Source organism: Sylvia atricapilla, chromosome 22, assembly GCF_009819655.1.
Source record: "Sylvia atricapilla isolate bSylAtr1 chromosome 22, bSylAtr1.pri, whole genome shotgun sequence".
Lineage (NCBI taxonomy): Eukaryota > Metazoa > Chordata > Aves > Passeriformes > Sylviidae > Sylvia > Sylvia atricapilla.
This window is the reverse complement of record NC_089161.1, coordinates 6,070,029-6,096,033: the sequence shown is the minus strand read 5'-3', so window position 1 is coordinate 6,096,033 and position 26,005 is coordinate 6,070,029. Positions and strand designations below refer to the sequence as shown.

Below are 26,005 nucleotides of genomic sequence, written 5' to 3'. Positions count from 1 at the left end.
AAGAGGCCAATCAGAGGCCGGGGGCGGGGCCGGGGGCGGGGCCTGAGGGGGCCGCGCCGGCTGCTCGGGTCCGGCCCTCAGTCGGTTCTGGAGCCTCTGCGTGACAACATCACTTCCTTAAAACACTTTAAACGCACTGGTTTGAGCTTAAAGGAAAGGCAGCACCAGGCAGGTGGGTGGCATGGCAAACGCCACCCAGAAGAGGTAGCGAGTAGTAAACTCGACACCCTAAAGCTGGCTTTTACAGAGGTAAACTGCACTTTACACATGCCTGTTAATGCATCTGCCAGGTCTGAAGTGATGTGGAAAAACAAGCAGCCTCCAGCTGCTTAAGGCCAGGGCTAATTATTAATTATTTTTAAAAGGAAGTGTTCGGTATTGTCTGGGAGGTACCTGCTGGAAGCCGGGCAGATGCTGACACAGTTGGGTGCCTTCAGGGCTCAGGCAGTTGTGACAGGGATAACAGGATGGATCACAGATTTGTTAGGGTTGGAAGGGACCTCAGGACACATCTAATCCAATCCTCCACCAAGACAGTCCCCTGGAAGTGACCTAAAGCAGGATGTCTAAAATCAGGGTATATGACTAATAAAGCATTTCTATTTTCTCAGGCTGTCCAAAAATAAAGCATTTTTCCCTTCTACTGGAGTAACTCCCATTGCAGTGATTTCAGGTAAGATGTCCCAATTCCAGACTCCTGACTTGTTCTCAGTATGGGAATCTCAGAGCTACAAAAGACAATTATCCCAGGAAAACATCAGGATTCATTAACCAGCAACACCTTCCTCTGCAGCTTTTTGTGGAACACTTCAGGCCTTGTTTCACCTCAGTTTTGTTGCCAGGATCCAAAAAAACCTCCACTGGGACTCTCTGTGCTGAAGACTTGACCCTGAGCAGCCAAAGCCCTTCCCTCAGTTTGCTGTAGGAGCTGGAAACGCCAGCACAGGGTCAGACAGGGCCTTTCCCTTGGATGTCACAGACATGGGAATCACACACAGCTTTTCCCTTGGATGTCACAGACATTGGAGTCACACAGGGCCTTTCCCTTGGATGTCACAGACACGGGAATCACACACAGCTTCTCCCATGGATGTCACAGACACTGGGAGTTACACAGGGCTTTTCCCTTGGATGTCACAGACACGGGAATCACACTCAGCTTTTCCCCTGGATGTCACAGACAGGGCAATCACACAGGGCTTTTCCCTTGGATGTCACAGACACGAGGACTCACCCACAGGAGGCTCTTCCCTCGGGTGTCACAGACATTGGGGAGTCACAAACAGCTTTTCCCTCAGATATCACAGACACGGGGACTCACCCACAGGAGGCTTTTCCCTCGGATGTCACAGACATTGGGGAGTCACAGACAGCTTTTCCTTTGGATGTCACAGACACGGGGACTCACAGGCGGCTTTTCCCTTGGATGCAGCAGTGTGGCACATCCTCCCCGGGGGAAGATGCCCCAGGCCAGGCTGTGACGTGTCACTCACACATGATGGCCGGTGTTTGTGGCCGCACACTGAACGTTCCTCTATCACATGCCAAGCAGCACCTGGCAGGAGGTAACAGCTCTGACCGCTCTTTAACTTAACGGGGCAAAGCAGCCAAATATTCAGTCTGCGAAGGACAAGCCCGATTTCCAGGGAAGCGCACAGCTTGGCCATGGATCGGGTTACAACAGCCAGAGACAGGACTGCAGCTCATGAATTTGCACCACAATGGAGCCCGTGCAGACGGAACGGCTCTCGGTGATGTTTTCAGCGCAGGAACAAAATGAACCCGGGAAGGGAGGACAGAAAACAGTAGAACGATCTCAGGAAAAACAGGAGCTGTGTTACTTTACAGAAACGCAAAACCACATAAAACTCCATCAACAGCCAGTACCAAACAAACCCAAAGGTGGGAAATTATCCTTCCACATCTGGGAGAGCAGCCACATGACCTCAGAAGGCTCAAGAGACTCCAAATGCCGTTCTTTGCCACTGCTCCTCAGCCTAACCTCCTCCAACCTGCTTTGTAAGATGCAGAAATCCCAAACGGCTCCTATTTTGCAGTCCCCAGATCCTCCTCCAGTCCTTGATTTCCCTCAGAGCTGCCTCCCAGCAGTAATTAAGAAAAGCAAACCTGTTCATTACACAGGCCAAATTATTCGCTCATTTTCCAGGGATCCACACATCTACTGCATGTGTACTCCTCAGGGCTGGGAGGTCAAAACTGATAAACTTGAAAATGCCCGTTCTAAAATTCCCTCTTTCTGTCGCAAAATTCATGCAAAGCATTCAATGACAACTCTACTTGTAGTAGCTTTTAGTTTTGAGCAGGAACAGCTCCTAGCTGCTTGCTGGAGCAGCACAGCAATAGCAGAATTAGGCAGCTCAGTATATTTCAAACAATTTGAGCTCCAAATGAATGTCGAGGCCACGAGGATGTTTTTCTTAGTGGAAGAAATACAAGCATCCTGGATTTTGTTTTCCCACTAATAGGTATAAGGAAGAATAAACAGCTGCTTTTTGTTTTTTTCCTAAAAATATTTGCATTAAGGAGATCTGCAGATTCGTTTTGAAATTGATGTCACATCTTTTTTTTTTTTCAAATGAGGACCAGCTGTTTGCTTTGCTTGTTTATAGCAGGCATGTTTCAGGGATTTTTTTGTTGTTTATTTATTAAGATGTAGGACCAGACTCTGGCAGGCAGGCTGCAGTTTAGGGTGGGGAGTGAATGTCACCACTGGCCCACCTTCTGCTGGGATTTGCGGAGGAGTTGACAGCAAATTCAGGGATATTCCATGAATCCAAGAGCGTTACCTGTGCCTCAGGCATTTCCCAAACCTGCTGCCATGGAAAGAGCACCCCAAAGGGTTTGTGGCTGCATTACCCCTCTCTGAAACCAGGGTCTATAAACAAAGGAAGCAAACAATGATGTCAGTTGACATCTTAATGGCCCAACAACATCAGATTCATGTGCAATTAATAACAAGGCTTTTGATCCTGCAATCAGCAGCTCTACAATCCATGTGCTTTCCCTGTACATTTGATTACATTCGAGGAAGCAAAAGGATAAACACTTATTAGCATTACAAAGTACTTTTCACGTTCAGCCAGAACTTCCTGAAGCATTTGTGGTCCAGCACGATGTGGTTTTTATTTTATCCTCCTGCATGCGTGGTGAAACGCTATTTATTTTGTTTATTCCAGCATTTATCCAGGACCAAGGGTGACTGTGAGAACATGCTGAGGAACAGGGTCTGAGAGAAAACCTTCATGCTTCACTGAATAGTCATTTTTTTAATAAAGAAAGAAACATTTTGAGCTCTTCTCTCTCTCTCTCTCTCTTTTTTTTTTTTTTTTTTGGGGGGTGGGGGGAGGTGGGTCAGATTGCTCATTTTCTTTCATGGCACTTGAAAGATATGTAAGCTTTTATTAGGAGTTCTCATAAATTGAATTTATTGCTGCAAGAGTCTTCCAGCAATGGTAAAGTTTAGCTTGCTGGGTTTTATTAGTCAGAGTCAGTAAAACAGCAGCATCACTTGGTTTGAGGCTCAAAACCAAGTGTTTCTTGGAAACTAATATAGGAAAAAGGTACCTACAACACTACCCAATGTCTTGAAATTCTATGTTCAAGCCACAGATAGTTCTCACTATGGAGATCTTTGTACACAGTGTCAAAATAGCACACAAACAATAAAAAAGTCCCCATTCCTGAACCCAAAACAGCTTTGCTGAGTGTACTCTTGGAATTTAAAAGCTTTTAGAGTTTCCCCATTTCCTGCAGGAACTGATGAGTAACTCCAAATACCACATTTAATGAAAAACAACATCTCGCCCATTTAGTGTGAGGTTTGAGGCATTCCCCTCCCTGCACTAAGAATGTTGAAGCAGACTTTTTTCCACTCCATCAGCACCCAAGCAGATCTGCCCCTTTGGTTAATGGAAAGGATAAAGCCAGCAGCAGCCCAAGCTGGCCATAGACTGCAGGACTGGCAGGATCCCTCCTGTTCCAGCACATCCTGCTTAGCTGCACAGCCTGGGACACTGTTTATTCCTCTGCTTGCAGCTGCTCCTTTAACTTTGTATTTTCAGCTCAGAAAACTTGAGAGACAGGAGCTGTCTTTAGCCTGAGCTAAGAGAGTATTGAGGACATTCTTGTCAAACTTGCTCATTAACTAGCAATAATGTCTGTGGCTTGTCATTAAAAAGGAATCAAGGAGAAACTGATTAAATACAGCAGAAAGAAACAAAACTTTCCATTCCCTTACTTTTTCCTTGACACGTTGCACTTCATTTGAAGCCTGCTAATATACCAGCCAAAAGAATTGTAAGGGCCTGCCTGGATTCTTTCTTAATACAATGGTCACGGTTCAGTAGTTAGAATCTGTATAGAATTAGCCAGAGACATGGACGAATGGAAAAAAATACTAAAAGGCTGAAAAATAGCACTTTTTAAATGGGCTTATTCGTTAGAAAAACTCATCAATACAGCACAAGGAGTTTTTCTCTTTCTACTAGTCTAAAAAGTGATCACAAAATAGTCCACAGAAAATAAAGGCCTGAAATGTCAGAGCATTGCTTTTGCCTGGAACTTCAGAGTTGGCAAAAACCTCAGGTCAGTGTTTCCATGCAAGTGCTTTCCTGCTGAGATTTTTGGGGCAAACTTCATGTTCATGGCAAAAGCAGCTTAGAGCAGAATTAGCACAGCGAGTTGTGACACATCTTGTCCCATTTTTCCAAGTTGTGCTTCAACCAGCCATACCTGACAGCTGGAACCAGCAGCACCACACACTGAATCCAACCAAAGTGGCGTGGAAATCCATCACCACAGGCACAGGACGTGCTAATTAACGTGGATGTGCTCCCCATGGAAAGCCTGCAGGATGTCTCACTGCAGCACAAGCTGTCCCTCCTAATGCAAGTCAGCTCAGCCTCAGAGGATTGTTCACCCCACAGCATCCGACTGCCGTCCACATAAAATCGATAAGGACAGCACAGGAGACTTAATGGAGTCGCTGGCACCTTTCCCATTTCAGGGCAAAGTCCTGCTGAGGAGGGGTTTCTTTCTCCTCAGATTTTTTGTTGTTATTGTTGTTGTTGTTGCTTGGATAGCTAAAAGGTTTTCAAAGAGAGAAAGAAGCATCAGTGTCTGGTGAATGTGGCTTATGTTTGGAGGAAAAAGCCAACACACCGGAGTGGAGATTGAGAGCTGGAGGTTCCCACCCAGCTCTGAGCTCTCTGTAACATGAAAGAATTGTTCTGGAAATACAGGAAACAGGGAGTGGGGGCCCACACCGAGGCTATGTCAACCATGACAAGCAGATAACTCCTACACTGCTGCCTTCCTGTGCAGATCTTGGCAGAAAAATAAATAAAAAATATATGTGTGGGAGGTGATTCATGTTATTTAAATCTATGGGGGAAGCTGCATGTGTATTCTTTGGAGAAGAGGAGAGCAGGAACGTATTAGTATCCAGTGGGGAAATGACACAAGGGATGCTTTAGGATTCTTTGAAAAAATAGGATATATTCTCATGCTGGGGAAGGTTTAAGATTTAAAATAAACTTGCTGGGAACTTCTGAAAAAAAACCCCTTATATTGCTCTATGGACAAGCCAGAGGTAACAGTTGAAAGAAGTCTGTTCTGCTGAAAAGGGTTTGAATTCTGGCTGGTGCAGTTCCAGAGCAGCTCCTCACCTCCAAATACAGCTATGGAACCACAGAATCCTTCTTGTTGGAAAAGCTCTCCCATCCAAAAAAGACCATCCAGTCCAATCTCTGACAAATCCTCACCTTGTCCCCAGCCCAGAGCACTGAGTGCCACCTCCAGGCCTTCCTTGGACATCTCCAGGGATGGGGTCTCCAAACCTCCCTGGGCAGCCCCTGCCAAGGCCTGAGCACCCTTTCCATGCAGAAATTCCTCCTGCTGTCCATCCTGAGCCTCCCCTGGCCCAGCCTGAAGCTGTTCCCTCTCCTCCTGTCCCTGTTCCCTGGGAGCAGAGCCCAGTCCCCACCTGGCTGTCCTCTCCTGTCAGGGAGTTGTGCAGAGCCACAAGGTCCCCCCTGAGCTCCTTTTCTCCAGGCTCAGCCCTTTCCCAGCTCCCTCAGCCTCTCCTGGTGCTCCAGCCCCTTCCCAGCTCCATTCCCTTCCCTGGACACGCTCCAGGCCCCCCATGTCCTTCTTGTGGTGAGGGTCCCAGAACTGGACACAGCCCTGGACATGCCCTCTGCATGGACCTTCCACTGGACACCAGAGAAGCAGCAATTTTGAAGAAGAACAATAATAGTATTTATTCATCTGAGATCCCTAGTCCTGCCTCTGCCTCATCTGATGGCCTTCTGCTGAAAACCTATCCAGTGCCTAACTCCAAGTGAGCAGTACTTAACACCATACACAACTCAGTCAGGTATAGTGCTAACAAATGTGGGGACACAAGGTCTGAACTTGTGTTGGAACTTTGACTAGAAGCTGACTTCCACCAGAGAAATATGGGGCTCATTTTGAAGCTTTCTGGCTTCATTTCCTCCATTTATTCATACACTTGTTTACTGGAAAGAAAGGAGAGGAGAGCACGAGGGAAGAAGGCAGGGAAGGAATCCTGGGACAGCACATGCTGGGCTGTAAAGTGCAAAAAAAGGTTTTTCAAAACCGCATGTTCTAAACATCACCTTGGAGTCCCACAATAATAAATAGTTGATACTGCACTGTGAGGGTCTAAGTGCCAAGTAACTATAGCAATGGAGAGGAAAGCCTGTCTTTGGACACATTCCCTCCTGCTCTAATTTTTCCCTTGGGTGGGGAAGGGGTACAGAGAATGTGCTCTAGATCCTTAATGGATAACGTTTTCCAGAGCCCCCTCTGATCACTCAGTGACTCTGGGATTTAAAAGCAGCAGAGTGATTTCTCCAAAGGAAGCTGAACATTCAAAACAATTACCCTGAACTATTCCATCCCCTTGGAAAGGGTTTAATGCACCAGGCCCTGAGGTGAGGCTGTCAGGATACATTGAGACACAGCAACACAACCCTTTATGAAGTGCCTCACAATCCAGCTGCACACCACTGCTTCCTCCATCCCGAAAAACAGCATTTTCCAGGGAGCCCAACAGCCTGAAAATGAGTAAGTGTGAAGTGAGACTACACTGGCCTGCAGTGAGCATTTGTTTTTGCCAGCAGAAGACCACATTTCTGGGTTGGTTTTAAACACTGCCTTCTGGAATTTAATTTTCGGGATGAAAATTAAAGAATTATTTTGGAGGCTTCAAGTTATCTTTCCCCTCTTGATATTTTCCAGAGCTGTTTGGAAACAGGAGGGTGGAGCTGGCACCGCTGGGGCAGTGGTTTCAGAAAGCACTTCTGCAGCTATTCAGGGGAAAAAACTGCTGGATCATGTTGGTATTTTTATAAGTAACCCGATGCGTGGTTCTATTTTGGATACCAACTATGCAGCAATGCAGACTGATTTGAGCAAATTGCAGGGGGGGAAGAGAAAAGGAAGATCCCTTTACAGAACAAGGGCTGCCTTCTCCAGGGAAGCCTCTTGAACCTGCAGGGGCTCAGTTGAACCATGTGCCTTTTAAGATAAGTTTTCAAAAGCCATTTAGATTTTATAAGGAACAGAAAATAATGGTTAATTGTGATTGTTCTGTGATATGTGAAGGAGTTGAACCAAACCAATTAAAAGTAAAAATCTTGATCGTGACTCTAGATCAAAACCAGCTGTATTTTTAAGATTAATTAAAGACCTAAACCAACAATAGCTTAATGAAATTTTTGTCAGCATCAAGAATTTTTCACTTCTGTTTGTGGCTTTAATCTGTAACTGACTTGCAAAAGAACTTCTAATTTTATGAAGCAGCAGAGCCTCCTCCACCTCGATAAAGAAAACTGCCAGAACTTGAAGAAATCAAAACAAGTAATCACAGCTAAAAATTGCCTCACAGTATGAATGGGGACATTAGTACTTGACAAACACCCTGGGTTTTTTTTTCACAAGGCTTCCAGAGAATGCCTTCCAGGCAGCCTACACACCATTTGCAACACAAAATTCATTATAGTGGGTTTGAAGACATTCACAGTTACGTTGCTGGCTCCACAAAGCCACTGCAGGATGGGCTTCAGCCCCAGGAGTCAGAGGGAACCCTTCCCACAACATCTTCCTCTAAAATTAGGAAATATATATGTATATATACAAGGGTGAAATTCTTCCCTGTGACGGTGGTGAGTCCTGGCACAGGGTGCCCAGAGCAGCTGTGGCTGCCCCTGGATCCCTGGCAGTGCCCAAGAGCAGGTTAGACAGGGCTTGGAGCAGCCTGGGACAGTGGAAGGTGTCCCTGCCCATGGTGAATAAACTTTAATATTCCTCCCAACCCAAACCATTCTGCAATTCTGTGGTTCTCATTATCAACCTATTGTGGAGAATAACTTTTTGACTGTGACAGAACGATCTTACTGACATTATTCGGCTTCTTTTCTCAAATAAACAAGAACGTGGGGGGCCAAGGTTGCCCTTAAAATGAGGTGATTCCTGGGATATTATATTGATAGGGATTGACAACAGCTGTCACACAGCTGTATCTCATTTCAGGCCCTGAAGAGCAGCTGAGGCCAGACAGCAGAAATGACAGAATTATTAGGGTTGGAAGGGATTTCTGGAGATCATTCATTTCAACCTCCCTGCCAAGGCAGGCGCACCTGCAGCAGGTGACACAGGAATGCGTCCAGGTGGGTTTGGAATGTCTCCAGCGAGGGAGACTTCACGCCCTTCCTGGGCACCTGTTCTAGTGCTCTGCCACCCTCATGGAGTGTTCTTCCTCCTGCTGAGGTGATGCAGGAGCTGTGTAGGATGTAGCACCACTGCCAAGGAAAACCTACACGGGAGCGTGTGTCCAGTGAGGTGCCCAACGCTGCAGTGAGAAACTTGGCGCTGCAGCACAGCTCGGCTCTTACCATGGGTGAGGAGAGAACCCTGCGGGCAGGGGGGCGGCGGGCGCGGGCCCAACACAGGCGCCTGCGAGGAGGTAGGGATGCTGCCATAGGCTGAGGGAGACGAGGGCTAACAAGGACACAGCGGGAGCTCTAGACGGAGAGATGGAGCCCGGGACGGGCTGGGGACGTGGCGAGCCCGGTCTTACGGGGCGAAACAGCGTTTTGGGCCGGATCCTACGGGGAAAAAGGGGATTTTGGGCCCGGCCCAAGGTCGGGCGCGGCGGCCATGACGCCCTCCCGTCGGTTACCATAACAACGACAGTGAAATATCGCGAGATCTTCCGGCGCGGGCGATAGGTGGAGCACGAGGTCTCGCGAGAGTTGCGCGGGGGAGGAGGTGAGGGGACGGGCAACATGGCTTCGGAGGGCGACCTGGGTAGGAAGTGGGACCGGTGTTTGGCGGACTCTGCCGTCAAGCTGGGTAAGGGCGGCACGGGCACGGCGGAGCGGGAGGGCCCGGGGAAGAGCGGTGGTAGTCTCCTGGGCTCCCCGAACCTGGGAGAGCGGCCGCCGGCGTGTCCCCGCGGCGCGGGGCCCAGTGTCCCCTGCCGCCCCAGGTTCGCCTCAAAGCGGTCGTGAGCCCGGGAGGGGGCTCAGGGTGTCCGGAGGATCCGGCCTCATCGCTGCCCCCGGCGTCGTGTAGAGCCGGCAGCCCCGGGCCTGGCAAGGTGACCTTGGCCGCGGGCTCGGACCCCCGCCGGGCCCGCTCCCAGCGCTGCGCCCCGGCCCGGCCCCGGCTTACCGCGGTCCGGCCGTGTTTGACCTCTGCTTACTCCCTGTGGTGAAGGTAAGAGGTTTCCATGGGAAATCGGGGTTCCGTAGGAAATCTGGAAGGCCTCCCGGCCGGAATGAATGAGCGGCGGGCAGACACGACCGGCTCCTGGCGTGCCGCGACCTCGCTCGCCTTCGGCTTTGCAGCAGCGGTGGGTTTGAAGAGCCTGTGCAGAGCTGTTCACATCGCTCCGTGTGCGAGGGGGGCTGCGTTTATTAAAAGCAATAGGCAGCGTGACACGCTGAGGGCTTTGGCACGTGTCACTCAGTACAGCGTGTGGAGTGTGACATTGAGAAGCGCCGTCCGTGTCCCAGCCCTGTAGTTCTGCCTTTTCGTCAAGCAGGGGAACAGTTCTGTTGAGTTTTTTCTCGTATTTATTTGCCCTTAAAGTGAGAGTTATGCACATGCCTCAGCTTTCTGAGGTTCATTCACGAGGTTTCACTGAGTACTGGGAGTTTTAGGGGTGGTGGTGGCTGTGCTTTGCTTGCCATGTGACACGGGGCAGAGCTTGTGGCTTCACAGAATGTGTTTATAGACCCAAATCTTCAAATGCAACAGACAGAGCAAGAAATGCAGTGTCAGACACAAAAATTACTCCTTCCACATTGGTGCAGATGTCTCTTTTAGAACCATAAGTAATATCTGGGAAACGTGGATGTTTATTTCTTGTTGCTGCAGTGGTCTTGTGCTTGAAAGCTGATGAGGAACTTGGGGGTTTTAGTTGCCTAATACTTTTCCATTAGAAAAGATGTTTAATAATTTTAAGTAAACTGAAACTTCCATTGTTTATAACAGACCTTTGAAAAGTGTCAAGTGCTCCAGAGCAGTGTTTTTCCTTAAGAAATTCTATTCAGGTTTGTCTGACAAACATATCTGGACATGTTTATGTTTCCATAGCATTGGTTGCTTTATCATAAAATATTAAGTATGCCAAATTATAAACAAGAGCTTGTTCCACACTGCAGCTGTACATGTCAGCATCCTGTACATCCTCTGCCCTGGAGGCTGGAAGAAGTGGATACAGGGTTGATTTCACAGGACCTCAGGCTTGTTTGTGCTGGAAGGGACCCTAAAACTTATCTTGTCCCACCCCCTGCCATGGACAGGGACGATTTCCAGTATCCCAGGGCACTCCAGGCCCCGTCCAGCCTGGCCTTGGACACTGCCAGGGATGGGGCAGCTGAAGGGCTGCTCTGGGAAATCTGTGCAGGGCCTCACCACCCTCACGGGGAATAACTTCTTCCCATTATCCAACCATATCCTACCTCTGTCAGTGGGAAGCCATTCCCCTTGTCCCGTCTCTCCAGGCCCTTGCAGACAGTTTCTTTCCCTCTTCCCTGTCAGCTCCCTTCAGGTACTGGAAGGCTGCAATGAGGTCACCCCAAAACCTTCTTTTTTTCCAGGCTGAACAATCCCAATTCTCTCAGCCTTTCCTCCCAGCAGAGCTGCTCCATCCCTCTGATCATGCTGGTGCCTCCTGTGGACTCTGCAGCAGCTCCAGGTCCTCCCTGTGCTGGGCCCAGGGCTGGGGCAGGTGGGCTCCCACCTGAGTGGGGCAGAGGGACAGAATCCCCTGTTGTGCTGCCCATGCTGAGGGCTCAGCCCAGGGCACGGGGAGTTTCTGGGCTGGGTCCTGTCCAGCTCTCACCCACCAGCACCCCCAGGTCCTTGTCCCTGGGGCTGCCCCCGAGCTCCTCATGCCCCCAGTCTGGATTGATCCTGGGGGTTTTCCTGCCCCGTGTGCAGCACCAGCACCTGCTCTTGTTAAACCTCGTGGAATTCCCGTGGGCCACTCCTGGAGCTTGCCCAGGTCCCTGTGGACAGCTCTGTCCTTCAGGTGTGTCTGCACCACTTAGCTTGGTGTCTGTCACCTGCCCTCCTCACTGCAGTGGGCCTTTGGTTTTGATTCGGTGTTTTCTTCCATCCTAAAGTGGCAGCAGAAGCAAGAGAACCTGCTTTGTGCACTGGTGCTCCAGTCTGAGCAATTCCAGTGTTGGCTTCACGAGGATCTGAGCAGAGATCTCTGTTAAACTCAGGGTTTTATCAGACTGCCCAAAAAGATCACAGGTGCTGTGTCTCTTTATCAAACCCTGTGGGATGGGCTCAGACGTGTTTCTCTTCATGTGTGAGGGCACTTTTCTGGTTTATGTGCTTTCACAATTGATCAGTAACTGAGGCATTTGTACTGGCAACCTCCTGCATGAACTGTGTGCTGACAACACAAATTTTTCTGTGCTATCCCAGTGGGAATGATTGTTTTCTCTGCAGGGACATTAAAATCATGAGTGGTTGTGTTGATTTGTTTTGTAGCGTTACTGCAAAGTTTCCTGGAGTTTCCAATAAATTATCAAGGGTGGTTGTGGTACTGGAAAGAGAGAAGGAAAGAAAATAAACATTTTTACTTGAGAATTTAGTTGTTACATGGGATACAGAATTTGGTAAATGTATTTTTTGTCAGATTTTTCCCTTTGGTGGCCACAATTTCCTTCCCAAATGCTCCTTTACATCCTTCCCGAGTGCTACAGCCAGGGAAAAACAAACATTGTCATTAGCCCAGTGTTTTCCCATCCCAGACTCTCTAAATAAAGGAAAGCGCTGAATTTCTGGAGCTTTGCATGTGCAACATTTCCCAGTGTCTGTCAGAACTGTGGGCAGATAACTCCTGTGGATTAGTTTGGGGGCTGGTGGGACATGGGAAACAAAAACGGGAGAAGGAGGCAGAGCTCTGAGGCTGGCTTTATTAACAAAAATGTGGTTTAAATTCCAGCTGTGCAGCCTGGCCTTAGCCCATTAGGATTCCCACTACGCTGTGTAAGTCGGGGTTTGTCCTTAGCTCTCTGTTTGTAATTGTGCAAGACTGTTTTAGTTGGAGACCAGGCTCCTGAAAAAAACTTGATCTCCTGCCACTAAAACTTCCAAAATAAATATTTATCTTGTGTTGCATCTTTTGAAATGCTGTATTATGTTTTCGAGCTCTTGGTCACTACCTGTGTGGATCTTGTAATTTAGTATTAACTTTTTCCTGTTAGCTCCAAACAGAGGATGTTGTCAGGCGTTGTCAGGGCAGTATTTAATTTCAAAGAGTGAGTGAATCTTTTCATGCCTGCGCAGAACATTGTGCCGTTGTTAAATGGAGCTTGTGGTCACCTCATCTTTATTAGGATGATAGTTCTTTGTTTTGCTAATTATGAGGTTGTATCCAGGTGGTTTTGTTCCTGTTCCATCGCAGATGTAGTTGTGAGCACAGTGTTTGTGTGCAGGGGACTGGGTTGTTGTTTCTGAGGGACAGTGCAGGTCCTGCTGCCTCTGGCTTTGCACCGTCCTCGGGGCTTTTCACCCAGGCAGTCATTTATAACTTCCTGTTCCTTTTTTTTTTCATTCTGATACTGATTTTCTTGCAGAAAAGCTACTTGTTACTTTCTTACAGGAAACTTGTTTGTCTGGAGTGTGGGAACAGAGGCTTGAACCAGCGTGGCTTTCTTTTCCTTCCCAGCTTACAAACCTTCCTCAGCTCCTGTGTCCTCCCCAGCCATTTCTTCCTTTTCATCAGTGGAGCTCTGCAGAGGAGTGGTGATGAAGTAAACACTGTTGTGGTCTTCCTCCATCCTGCAGGCTCCAAACCCTGTTCAAAGGGCTGGTTTGTTTGTTTAACTGATGGCTCGTTCATGGCTGTTTATTTGGAAAGACAATTACTCACAAAAGATTGATAGAGGTGGGTTTTGTTGGTTTGTTTTTTTTTTTTTTTTTTTTTTTTTTTTGCTGAAAGGCTGTAATTTTGGACAAATTATTATGATGTGCTGTTTGCAGGGGACAGAGAGGCAATAAAGAGGAGGTGTGGAAGAGAGGGAGGTTTATGTGCCCACGTGTCTTGGTTTGTTTTGAAGCTGTTGTTGTTTTAAATGAGCTGGACGCTGTAATTTCCCTGATACTGAAGGTAATCTGAGGAAGCTGTTTGCTTCTCAACTTGTGTGTGTGAAGTTGATGTGTTGAAGTTAATTTTTTTTTTTCAGGAGAGAATGTTTTGATATATGACTGTGACTGACCAAAATTCAGCCTGGAAGCTTGTAAATAACCCAGTGCAGTGATTTCATTTTCCTCTAATCCTCTGTTTTGACATTTGAAAATAAAATGCTTCTAATTTCCATTTAATAGGAATTTTTTTAAGAGAAAAGGGCACTTTGAATTCTCCTGCAACTGTTAACATGATTTTTTCTGCCTTTCATCATCTGGCCTGCTTGAATAGCTGTTCTGTTAATGGCAAGGTTGAAATTGTATTGTTTGTGTCATTCCACAGATTGGATATTTCAGAAAGAATCACTGTATGGATTGCAGTGTCAGTATTTTTAAATAATCCTTCACATGGTTATGAATAGGATAAAGTCAGTCTATATAATGATAAAACTTGATTACACTTTCTGAAAACTGGATTAAACTTTGTCTAAATATACAAAAATCCTGAAATTCCTGTTTTGAAGTGTTTTTTTGCTTGGCAGTTGTATCGTGGCCATCCAGTGTTAGCTACCAGGTCAGAAGGCTTGTTCCAAACTCCTTTGAGGTTCTGTTTTTAGTGCTGGAGAACATGGATATTATGTGAGCACACAGCTGCATTGTTGTGTGAGCTTTGTTAGAGCCCCAGCAAGTTATTTTTCCTGGTTGTACAGAGGATCCAGCTCTGCTAGCTGTGTCTTGCAGCAGCCCAAGTAGTGTAAATATGAACTGCTCATGGCTCAGGCTGAGCAGGGAGGCAGCACAGACAACAAAAAATGTTTTCCTTGGAAGAGGTGGGCAAATGCTGTTCTGAGAATAGGCTTTCAGTCCAAAATCTGACAGCAGTATTTAGCTATGATGTTAGCAGAGCTCTGAATACAATGTCCATTTACAAATTAAAGGGGCTGTGATCTTCTGTTGGAAGAAAAAGACAGGAAACTCTTTAGGAATCCAGGTCTCTGCTAACTGCATTGTGCAGTTCCCTTGGCTGGCGCTCTGGGTGAGTCAGGGAGCTGTGCCCTGCTGGGGTGTGCCCCTGCAGCTGTGCCAGCCTGCTCCTGGTGGCCTTTGGAGCCAGAGAACCTGAGAGAAGAGCTGTGACAATCCATCTGCAGCCCTCACAAACCCCAGGCCTCCTGAGCTCTGCTCCACGGGAAATGAGCCCAAAGTGCCCTGACATCCTGAACCCCTGTGTTAGTGCATTGATAAGATGCCAGCTCTGCCTTTTTTGGAGGTGGTGTGCAGTGGCAGTGCCCAGGGGAAGGGGAATGGAGCCAAGTGACATCCTGAAGTTTGGTCCTTGGGAAGTTACAGCAGTAGGTGGGAACAAGACTTGGTTGTTTTTTTATATCAGAAACAGTTTTCTGAGAAAATCCTTTCAGGGCTGCTGGCACATCCTTGATGATAATAAATGAATAGTGAGAGGTTTGAGAAGGATCAGGCTCCTTTTCTCTTCATTCCTGCCAGTGAGATGCCCCTGAAACTCTTCTTGCTCTCAGTTGCCTCTGTTCCTGAGCTGGGCCAGCAGACGTCAGTACTGGCCAGCCTGTGCTTGGGTGGGTGTGAAGCAGCAGCATTGCCAACCCTCAATAGCTGGGCTGCAAAAGCCCTCAGTGTGCTGTGTTTACTCCTGCTAAATCTTTCTTTTCAGCAATGTTACTGTTTTTATTAGCAGAACATGTAATTATTTCCTGTCAGAGGGGTGTTATGAGAATATTGCTGATTCCTTTTACAGGAGCTTCTAAAGCAAGCACAGCCCTGATTTGTCTAAAAGCTTGATGCAACACTGATCATAGATTCCCAGAATGGTGTGGGGTGGGAGGCACCTTAAAGCTCATCCAGTGCCACCCCTGCTGTGGGCAGAGACACCTCCCACCACCCCAGGGTGCTCCCAGCCCCATCTAACCTGACCTTGGGTACTTCCAGGGATGGGGCAGCCACAGCTTCTCTGGGAAATCTGTGCCAGGGCCTGCCCACCTTCCCAGAGAAGTTGCACTGTCTCATCATGGAACAGCTTCCACTCCTCTCCCCCTTTTAAAGGAGAGAGAAAATGTCCCTTCAGGTCTCACAGTTCATTGCCCAGTCTCTGGAGTGAGGGTGAAGTTTCTGGTCCAGTGTCACTGTGGTTCTTGGGACATCACGGGCCCTTTGTGCTGCTGCCTGTGCCTCTGCAGCAGTGCTGGTGGTTACCCAGGGTTTGCCTTTGGCCACCACTTGACCTGACTCTGAGTGCTTAAGCGTGAAAACAGCCCCTGAAAGCATGTTGGATTTTGGATTATAATGACTTTTGGGTATTAATATTTTGTTATTCCAGTTTTTCTCTGTTACTACAGTCAGATACTAGTATAAAACAAAACTCTCTTTTTTCTGCTTCTTTCTTGAGTACTTGGTATATAATTTCACTGTGTTTTCTTCTAGTGTCTGTGCTCATTTTTCTGTCTGCTCTGCAAACAATCCACACCACAGGGGAGATGGGAATGAAAGCTTCAGAGTTGGTGTTTGAAGAAAATCTGATTCCTGCCACTAAGACCTTGCAGAGAGTCTGCTTAAAATTAATTCTCTCCGTAAATAAGTGATTTCATGGTCTCAGATTTCTAACTGGTGCTAAGTGCTGCCCTGTGAAGGCCCCGGTGTGTGAAGGCAACTTCCCTCCACATTTTTGCAAAGCAATTCTTTATGTATCTTGTCAGAGTGAGATTGGAAGCTGAAGCTCTCCGTTTTGTCTTAGTGTGTGTGGAATGGCAAAGGAAAATAATCGTTTTCATTTTGGGATTAAGTAATTGAAAACCTTCCAGCTGCTATAGTAACAGCAACACATCTGCCAGATGTCAGTGAGCATATTTTAATCCTTCTATTTTAAGTTTCAAGCTATTGAAGCAAAGTACATCTAGGTGTGGCTGTGTTAGTAGCTGCCTCAGCCTGTAGCTACTTGGGTAGCCTAGGAGAGAACCGTGCAGTATCAGTGTTGGAGCAACTGTTGATTAAATTTATAGAAAAAGCTTTTCCCAGATGTTCTTACGGGGCAGGAGCCCATCCTGAAGATTTGTGTTTCTCTCCGAGACACTTTTATGATGTCCTGTTGAGTGTACAGCGCGTGTTCTCCTGTGTGTTAGATTGATTGGAGGCACTGGGACGTTTTTCTTGGAAGGTGTAAAAGCCAAAAAAGTCGAAAGGAAAAATGTTGGCGCCTGGGCTTGCTGCTTAATGCCAATTCCGTGTGGCTGTGCCGCTCTGTGTGGCTGGGATGTGGAGTGGGGATCAGGGCTGAGGTGTCCACACAAGTGTCCTGTCCCCTGTTGACACTGCAAATGAGTTTAGGCTGAAGTGATGAATGTGGGGTGGAAGAGGCTGTTTTTCTAGTTAAACATTTTAAACTGTCAGAGAAGGTGAAAAATGGGTTGTACTCTTTCCTGTGGCCTTTTCCTCCAACGAGTCAGTCATGCAAGAAAGGGAGGGAAAATGTGCCTGGCGTGGATCAAGCCCTTTGCTTTTCCATGTTCGTTTGTTTTTCTTGTAAGATAAACCTTTCATGTTTTATTGTTATGAAGTTAAAGGCTGGCCTAGAGGTGCTGATCTTCAGGAGGAACAGCTGGGGTGTCCCCTGGTCAGGTGGGCGGCTCTTTGAAGCGACATGTTGCCTCTTTAAGAGGAAATGGAGCATGTGAGAACTGAAACCTGTAAAACTCATCATCAGCTCTGCCATTGTTTATCTCTGCTGTAACTTTATATAGAATTAAAGTGAAATGCATTACTGTGCTCCCGAGGCAAGATGGTTTTGCTCCCCCTTGGTCTTGGAGACACAGGAAATGACCACATAACCACAAATACTTTCTAGTGGAATGAAGATGAGTGACAAACTTCCCGCAGAAAGAGGCTCTTAACCAGACGGGCTGAGGAATTAAATGTAGCTGAAGGCTCTGGCTTTAAGTTCAAGTCAATTTCTAGCTGTTCAAAGCAAGTAGAAAAGAGCAAATGCTGTACGTGCAGGGGCTGATGTGAGGGGCAGAGCTGGTGTTTCTAGGGGACAGGGCCTTGTGATCACAGTGGTGTTGAGCACAGGCTGTAGTCTGTGCCTCAGTCAGGAGAGGAGTGACCCAAGCTGCCTGTGAGATGAGGAAAGCTAAGGAACTTTCTTGTCTTTGTTTCTCGAGCTGCCTTCTTGTACAGAACCCATTAGCTGTCAGATCTCCTCTTTCACTTCTCTGTAGCGTTTTCATTACTTAAAGCAAGGTCTTAGCTGTCTTTCATGATTTTTTTGTACTCATTGTCACTGTAGACTCCTCACGGCTGGAATAAAGTGCAATGATAGCCTTTAAAATTGCACCAAAAATGCACTTGCATGAAGAACAATCCCTTCAAATGAACTGCTTCAGAAAAAGCCTTCTTAAGAGAGTGTAGTTTTTCCTAAGTCAGCCGTGCTGGACCACATCTGTTTAACAGTGGTGGTGTTGTGGGGGAAGGCTTTGTTTGTGTTTTAGGCTTAGGCTAAATTGCAGTTGACATAAATAATAAATTTTTCACCTTTTAAGTGCAGCCCTTACAGAGGGGCTGTAATGTGAGAGAAGATCTGAAGGAGGTGAAGAGAGAATGAGATAACGATAATTTCTGGAAGTAAATGCAAAGAAACTGTATTAATTAGAGCTACTTCCTTAGTGCAGGGTTGTGTTAAGACAAGACAGGAAGCAGTTCACCGCCAGGCTGGTGAGAATAATGTGGGTTTGACTGGTAACACAGAAAGTGTGGTGACATTAGAAACTGCCCAGGCTATGCATCGAGATGATGCAGAATTTGTCATCCTGTAAATCGTTTCTCATTGATTAGCTAAGCTGTTTGGATTGGCAGAGGGGATCTTCCCAGGGAAGCGTAGGACTGGGATCACTCCCTCATGGCAGGGCTGCAGAACTGGGCACTTCAAACAGTCCTGGGGCTGTCTGAACAGAAAGAATCCTCCCACCAGGTCCTGGTCAGCCCCAAAATGCAGCAGCCCAAACCAAACCCTCTCAGCCACGGGATGTTGGAATAGGCTGGCAGAGGAGCCAGGCCAGGTGCCAAACGGGATGGATTCTGGAAGATAGTAATTATCTTTAATGGCATAAACACTGTGGGAGAGCCAGCAGCAGCTGCACTATAGCAAAGGTACAGCAGGAAGGCTCTTGGGAGGGGGCTGAGCTCTGGTGTCTCTTCCAGGCTGTGGGTGAACACTGCTCAGTGCCCCAGGTCTGAAGGAGCTGCTCCAAGGAGTGTCTGAAAGGCACAGGAACCCTGACACTCCGAGCAGACATCTGAGGATCCGGGACTTTCCCTTCACTGTGCAGATGATCAGAGTGAAGCCCTGGCTTTCACACAGCGCTCTGAAATGTCTGGGGGAGTTATGTCAGGGTGGCTTGGCGGGTGCTCAGAGCTCCTCCTGCACGGTTTTTAAGCCAGCTCCAAAGTTGTAATGACCTGGTGAAGTAGTTACCTCTGGCACAACTGAAAATCCATAGTAAAATGAGAAGGGTTTTCAAACCAACTCCCGTTTCCAGCTCTCAGATACAGAGACTGAACGTGAGGGGTGTTGCTCAGATCGTGTTTGCTCACCTCTGTACTAATATTCAGGGATTTATAATGAACAGAAAATGTGGGATGCTTAGTTAAGGTACAAGGTAGTGCATCCTAATGTACTGAGGATGTCAAGTATTTTTTGAGTCATCTGTTCTTCAGTTGAAACTACCAATGTACCTTTTACAAGGAAAAATTTTGAAGAGCACAAGAAAACTTTAAAAAAAGAAACATCATCCTCTATGCCACGTGGGTTCAGGATTCCTTGGCACTGTTCTGGACTCAACCCCCTTACTAATGCATTCAACAGGATCATGTGCTTTTAGGAATATAAAAAAATGCATTTTTTTGTTAACAAACTCATAATTTTAATTTCTTGTATTGAAAGGAGAAAGTTGAAACTCGTAACAGGATGTGTTTGCTGCAAAATAAACCCAAAGCTGTTGATTTGGGTTTTTTTAATGAACAAATGCATGATTGATTTTTTTTTTTCTTTTTTCAAACTTTTGTACTTCTGTGCCTTATCTAAAATTCTTCTCTACAGTGGACATAATTAAAGAATTTGCCCAGTCAGTTGCAAGTTTCCACTGTGGTATTTTTTGGGTCCTGAGAGGAGTTTTGCAGACTTCCCTGACATCTTGCACAAAATCATAAGCTGACATTCCAAGGAAAACAAAAAATTATTTTAAAATATGCCGAGTTTTTTAGTGATGCTGAGCAATTTTGTTTCAACTGCTGCAGTTATTTCTGTGTCTGGTATAAGAAAATGTGAAAAATCACTCGCTCCTAATGTGTTTAAATATGCTCCGTAATGAATGTTGTGGATGTGAAAGATAAGCAGCCTGGAGCTTTCTTTGTAAGGTATAGGGTAACACAAAGCTTCAAAGTTCTGCTGCCCTCAGGACACACATTGAAGCAGTTAAAGTAGTAAGATAAATGAAATACAATGAGATATTCATCTGCAGAATCTGAAGCTCAAGGACACAATGAGTTTTCATTTAAGTGTTTCTCATTTGCTGACAATGAGCCAAATAAATTTTAATTCCACATTGTAGATGGTGACAGAAATTCAGGAACTAATCCTGGGATGAGAGTCTGGTTTATTTCCCAGATATTTCTGAAATGTACTTATTACATACGTTGGGATTCTATTCTGAATTAGCTGCTTACAGTTACTTAAGAAAACAAGAATTGTTTTTCTCAGGTTTGTTGTGTAAGAACTCTCTGGTTTGGTGTGCTGAAATCACATGTAGTTGGATAGTCATAGTCTGATATTCCTGAGTTGGAATAAAGAATTGCTGTAAAGAACTAAATAATTTTCCATTACTTTGCTTTATCTTTGTCCTCACCTGCTGCATTTCTTCTTACAGGTGCTGGATTTGGATTAGGAATTGTTTTCTCAGTCATCTTCTTCAAAAGTAAGTACACTGCACTAATCTTACTGCCTGGCTTCCCACTTTCCATCTATTGTAGGTACAGTCAGAAGTTTTCGAGGCATGTGAAAGTTAATCAGCTTGTTAGACCAATTCTTCCCTTGTTTGTCCTGTCTTTTCCATTAAAATGGAGTTCCCAAAACTTTTAGCTGTTGTGTAACGAGGTTGTTATCCATGGCACCTCCCTGAGCTCCTCCTGTGCTCAGCTCAAATCCTGGAATGGCAGGAGACCCTGAGCCAAATCTCTGGAGCTGTGTGTCTAGACATCAGTTTGTGCCAGCCTTACCAGGGCTTTAAAACTGATCCTGGTTCTTCAGCTGTGCTTTAAAACAGAATAATTGTCAGTAATACCTTGAATCCAGACTTTGCTCTTTGTTAAATTCTAAACACGTGTAACTCTTAGTCTTCTTCTGTAGTGGACTGGTTTGGAGGATTTTAGAACTTGAAAATGCCTAGAATGCATCTTCTAGTAATTTGTTCTTTCTTGGTGCTTTTAGAACAATATATGACAAACTGTTTTCCTTAACTTTTCCTCTCTGCTTGCCTCTTTCACAGGAAGGACATGGCCTATTGCATTTGGGTCAGGGATGGGGTTAGGAATGGCTTATTCCAATTGTCAACACGACTTCCAATCTCCATATCTTCTCCATGGTAAATTTGTAAAAGTAAGTATCAGTGAGTCTTGTGGTTTGACAGTGGCCCAATGCCAGGCACCCAGGAAAGCCAGAGGAGAGAGAAAGACATGAATGAAGGGTTCATGAGTTGAGATAAGGACCGAGAGAAAACACTTGAAGGGCAAAACAAGTTCAACTTGAAGTTGCAAAGTGAATTTATTCCTAACAAAATCATAGGAACATAATTAGAAGTAAAATAAGCCCTTGAAACACATTTCCCCCCCACCTCTAACCTCAGGTGATGAACTGACCCAGATCCCCACCATCCTGTCCCCTCACACTCCCTTTCCCACCAACAGCATGGGGGGCACAGGATGGTGGGGATCTGGGTCAGTTCATCACCTGAGGTTTTCTTCTCCTGCTCTGGGTCCTTCCCGTCTGAGACTGTGGGGTCCCTCCCACAGGAGACAGTTCTCTGTGGACTCCAGTGTGGGTCCAATCTCATGAACAGCAGGCCTCCAAAAACTGCTGCAGTGTGGGTCACTCTTCCACAGGGTGCACTCCTGCAAGGACAGGCTGCTCCAGCCTGGAAACAGGAGCCCTTTCTCTGCTGCATCACAGCCTGCCCCAGGCATCCACCTGCTCCAGCCTGGGCAACTCCCCCACGGGCTGGGGGTGGATCTGTGGATCCCCTGTGGATCCCCACGGGCTGTGGGTGGATCTGTGGATCCCCAGGGGCTGCAGGGGCACAGCTGCTTCACCATGGTCTCACCACAGGCTGCAGAGGAATCTCAGCTCTGGCACTCCTGCCCCTCCTTCCCACTGACCCTGGTGTCTCCATGTTGTTTCCCTCACATGTTCTCACCTACTCCTCTGACTAGTTAGTAAGTTACACCTACTCTTCTCTGGCTAGATAAAAAGCTGTGTACCTTTGTCTTGATTTTCTTTTTAAATATGTAATCACAGAGGCATCCCCACCATCTCTAACTGGCCCAGCCTTGGCCAGCAGCAGGTCCATCCTCAGAGCCTCAGGGACTGGCTCTGCTGGACATGGTGGAAGCTTCCAGCAGCTTCTCACAGCAGCCACCTCTCTGGCCCCACTGCTACCAAAAACCAAACTGCAAAACCAACACACAGCTACCTACCATTGGTTGGTAACTGTTTATAAGTCAGATTATCCATTTACATGGATATTCCTGTGCCTTTCCCAAAGGAGTGCTGGGAGGAAGAAACTTGTGTTGCCAGAGCTGGAATGTTCCCCTGCTCTTTAATATCTGGTGTGTTTAACAGTAAATTTACTAGACTGAATACATGAAATTAGTTTACCAGATCCTGCAGGTAGCTTTTCCCACAGCCTAAAAACACAATAAAAATGCATGTCAGAAAAGCAGAAAAACTAAACTAGTATTAAGGTTCTTCAGATTTAAAAGAGATGAGCTGGGAAGAAGCTGAAAGTCACATCAGGCATGTCAGGTAGATCTGCCTGTGCAAGTGGATCTTTGCTCTTCCATTGGGTTTTGGGTTGTTTTTTTTAAATATGAAAACACTGATCACTTGTAAGTTTTGTGGCTTGTTTGTCTGCATAGTAATGTAGTTAGTCTGGAAAAAAATGTACCCTGTAAAGCAGTTTTGAAGAGGATAATTTCAATGAGTTCAGTATTTATACTGAAGTAAAATATTTAAAAATTTGCCATGCTGAATTAAGAATGGATTAAATAGCAGGAACCATTTGTGCAGTCACAAACTGGCTGCAGTGTGCCAGTCCACAAACTGACTCCATTAGTATTTTCTTAATTTCTTCATGTATCAGAGTTGGGGCTGTTCTCATGGTCATTTATCACTGTGGCATCTGGAAACACAAGGAATGTGTGTGTGTGTTTTGGATCCACACACAGAGCCATGGCCTGGTTAAATAATTTCAGTGACACTGGTGGAGAGGCATCCACTAGGACATATTTACAGTTACTTTAGCACTTCAGAAAGTACTGAGGTAAAATAGTTTGCCAGGAGCTTCTCCTGCAGGACAGAGTGCAGAAATCCCTCCTGTATCCCTCCTCTGCCTGGTGCAGGAGGCCTCCAGGGGTTTCCAGGCTTTTCCTGGTGCTTGTAGAGCTGCAAGTTGAGCCCAGTTCTCCTCTGATTTACTGACAGATGAGCATTTGCCAGCCTCCTGCAGCCCTCCCAGACATACCTGCTTACAGATATTCTCTCTAGCTGTTTGTTAAAGGGAAATAATAAGAAGATTCTCCAACAAAAAAAAAATCTTTGGAGGGCAGTCTAGAGAAACTGACTTGGATGCAGCTGATCAGCATTGCCAGCCACTGCCCAGAATCAAATTAATATTCTGTGTGGCTCTTCTGGCTGGATTTGTTAACATTAAAATGTGTTAGTACTCCAAATCATCCTGAGGCTGTTCCTGCAGTTTATGTCTCAGAGAAAAAAAAGCTGGACTGGCATATGTGTGACTTCATGTGAGTGATAAATGCACTGCTCACATGTTCTGGGGCAGCATTATTCATTCAAGGATGCTTGTTCCTAGGGATGTTGGGTAACAGAAAATAAAGTGTCTGGTCACCCTAGGAAAGGATTTTATTTGGATTAAGGACTAATCTGGAGCAGGGTGGTCCTTGGAAGCATGAGGTAACTGGAAGGACACTTCAGATGCCTGAATGGCACCAGACAAATAGTTTCCAGTGCAGTGTCTCCATGGCTTTCTGTGACACAAAGAGGCTGAGAGAGGGAAAACATGGATGAAGCCATCTAATGGTTAATGTCATTAATTCCCTCTGAAATGTCATGTCATGGATAATGGCTCCAGGGTTATTACAACAAAATTATTTCAGTTCTCTTGGTTAGGAACATGGAAAATATTGTTGCATTATCACTCATCTGGTTTTTTTTCTTGAAAAATTTGTTGTAACTAAACTTTGTAGGATTTCCTTTACAAAACTGAGTTTTGTTCAAATGCTGAATTGCCAAAATTATCGAATCTTCAAGAAAATCAGTTTTATTAGAGGGAAATGTAACATGGATTAACTTGATTGAAATTGTTTCTAGTTTTCTGAGCCTGTCAAGTTCACAGGATCACAGGAGAACTGGAGTTGAAAAGGACTTCAAGGAGGTCGTGGGGGTCAGCTGTGGGGTCAGACCAGGTTACTCAGGCCTTTACCCAGTTGGGGTTGTGGATTCTTCAGCATAAAGTTCTTAATTCTGAGTCCAAATGAGGGAGGACAGAGGACCTTGAAGATACTGAATAATCAGAAGATGTCAGAGTGTTGTGGCTGTAACTTGCGTCATCACACTGCCCATCCTTTGGGTTAGAAATTCCATCAGGAAACTCCAACACCAGTGCAGGAGCCGTTCATCTAGACTGAAAGAATACTTAAAGTGCAGGAGAGTTCTAATTTGTGGTCAAAATATTCTGAGGGCTTTTTAAGTAATTTGATCAAGTGGTTTTCACTGTGACTTAAGCAGAATTTAAAATCAACAATTATTTCAAGGCTTAAAATGCTATGGCTGCGAATTACAGCCTGGATTTCCTTGAAAAATGGAAAATAGCTTATTTTTAGGTCATTTAGCCTGTATTATCACCCAAACCTCACAATCCTGTACTTTGATAGGAGCATGGATTTATACTGATGTGCAAGATCACAAGAAGGCAACTGCAGCCTTTCCTCTTGTTCTTTGTGGCTTTGATTTCAGTCTGATTTCTCTTCAGCCCACGGATAAGTTAACTTGACCAATCATGTGGGGTTTTTTAAAGTACCCAGTTTATCAGAATGGAGGGTTATGCATGAAATCATGGCATGCTTCTGGCCGTGCTTAATTCCTCCATATACAACCTCCTACTTCAGCAAAGGATGAAAACGTTCCCTACCCTCTGGAAATGTTACAGAGCTCCATGACTTGCTTTACATCCTGCAGCACCTTCCATGTAAGGAACCCAAATGGCTTTTTAATAATATAAGCCTTCTTGCTTTACAGGAACAGTGACTAATGGCTAAGACTATCCCAGTGGGAAGGAAGGAGAAATCAATGATTATTCCTCAGGAATACTGAAGTGCCCCTGGAATAAGCCAAGATTCTTCAGTAACGATCACCAGTAACTCTTTATACTCCAACAAACTGTTTCTGTCTATGAAACAAAGTTCTGTTGCTTGTTTTGTATCGTGTCTGAAAAGTGCAAGGAAGAGCTCTTCTGGGAAATAAATAAAAGAAAAACGTCTTTCTCTGGTGTGTTGACTTTGTATGTGAGTGAGAGAGGGAGAATGGAAGGAGAGAACTTCATTTGGAGTAGCCAGCAGCTGGGACCACCTGGGCCACTGGGAGAGCTCCTCAGCAAAGCCAGCCATCGTCTGTTCCTCCCCACTCCTGAGAGCAACCCCCATCCACCATCCAGTTCAAAGAAGCATTCCCACCTCATAAATCACCCACTAGACCCCTGCTGCTTGTGCTGGTGTTTGGAGAGGAATATAAATACTCCTATGTCCTGTTTGTACAGTTGCCCTTTAAAATGGGAATTTTGTCCTCTCAGAAGAGGCAGAATCCAAATGGATAAATCCAAACTGTGACAGATGCAGCAAGGCCCTGCTGCCTCTTGTTGCTTTGGGTCATGGAGTGACCCCTGTTTGAAACTTCCCAGGATCGTGGGTGAGTTAAACACATCCTCGTGCCATCTGG

At 46.0% G+C, this 26,005-nt stretch overlaps 1 protein-coding gene and 1 long non-coding RNA gene across 2 annotated transcripts; both read left to right on the top strand.

Annotated features, from left to right (window-relative positions):
- Window positions 1-109: 109 nt before the first annotated feature.
- Window positions 110-3,314, top strand: LOC136370664 (uncharacterized). Its single transcript, XR_010745222.1, has 3 exons — window positions 110-249; window positions 612-673; window positions 3,198-3,314. It is a non-coding gene; the product is annotated as an uncharacterized lncRNA (long non-coding RNA).
- A 5,961-nt stretch (window positions 3,315-9,275) lies between these two features.
- Window positions 9,276-25,550, top strand: MICOS10 (mitochondrial contact site and cristae organizing system subunit 10). The gene is made up of 4 exons (XM_066334407.1): window positions 9,276-9,399; window positions 20,649-20,696; window positions 21,267-21,376; window positions 25,310-25,550. Exons 1-4 carry the CDS (start codon window positions 9,333-9,335, stop codon window positions 25,316-25,318), a joined length of 234 nt encoding a protein of 77 aa, XP_066190504.1. The 5' UTR covers window positions 9,276-9,332; the 3' UTR covers window positions 25,319-25,550.
- The last annotated feature ends 455 nt before the right edge of the window (window positions 25,551-26,005 follow it).

Bases quoted from the DNA above. Each gene is read 5' to 3' on its own strand.
- MICOS10 (XM_066334407.1), top strand. From the start codon at position 9,333: ATGGCTTCGGAGGGCGACCTGGGTAGGAAGTGGGACCGGTGTTTGGCG. The intron at 9,400-20,648 runs GTAAGGGCGGCA...TTCTTCTTACAG, and splicing joins GGACTCTGCCGTCAAGCTGG to GTGCTGGATTTGGATTAGGA. The intron at 20,697-21,266 runs GTAAGTACACTG...CCTCTTTCACAG, and splicing joins CTCAGTCATCTTCTTCAAAA to GAAGGACATGGCCTATTGCA.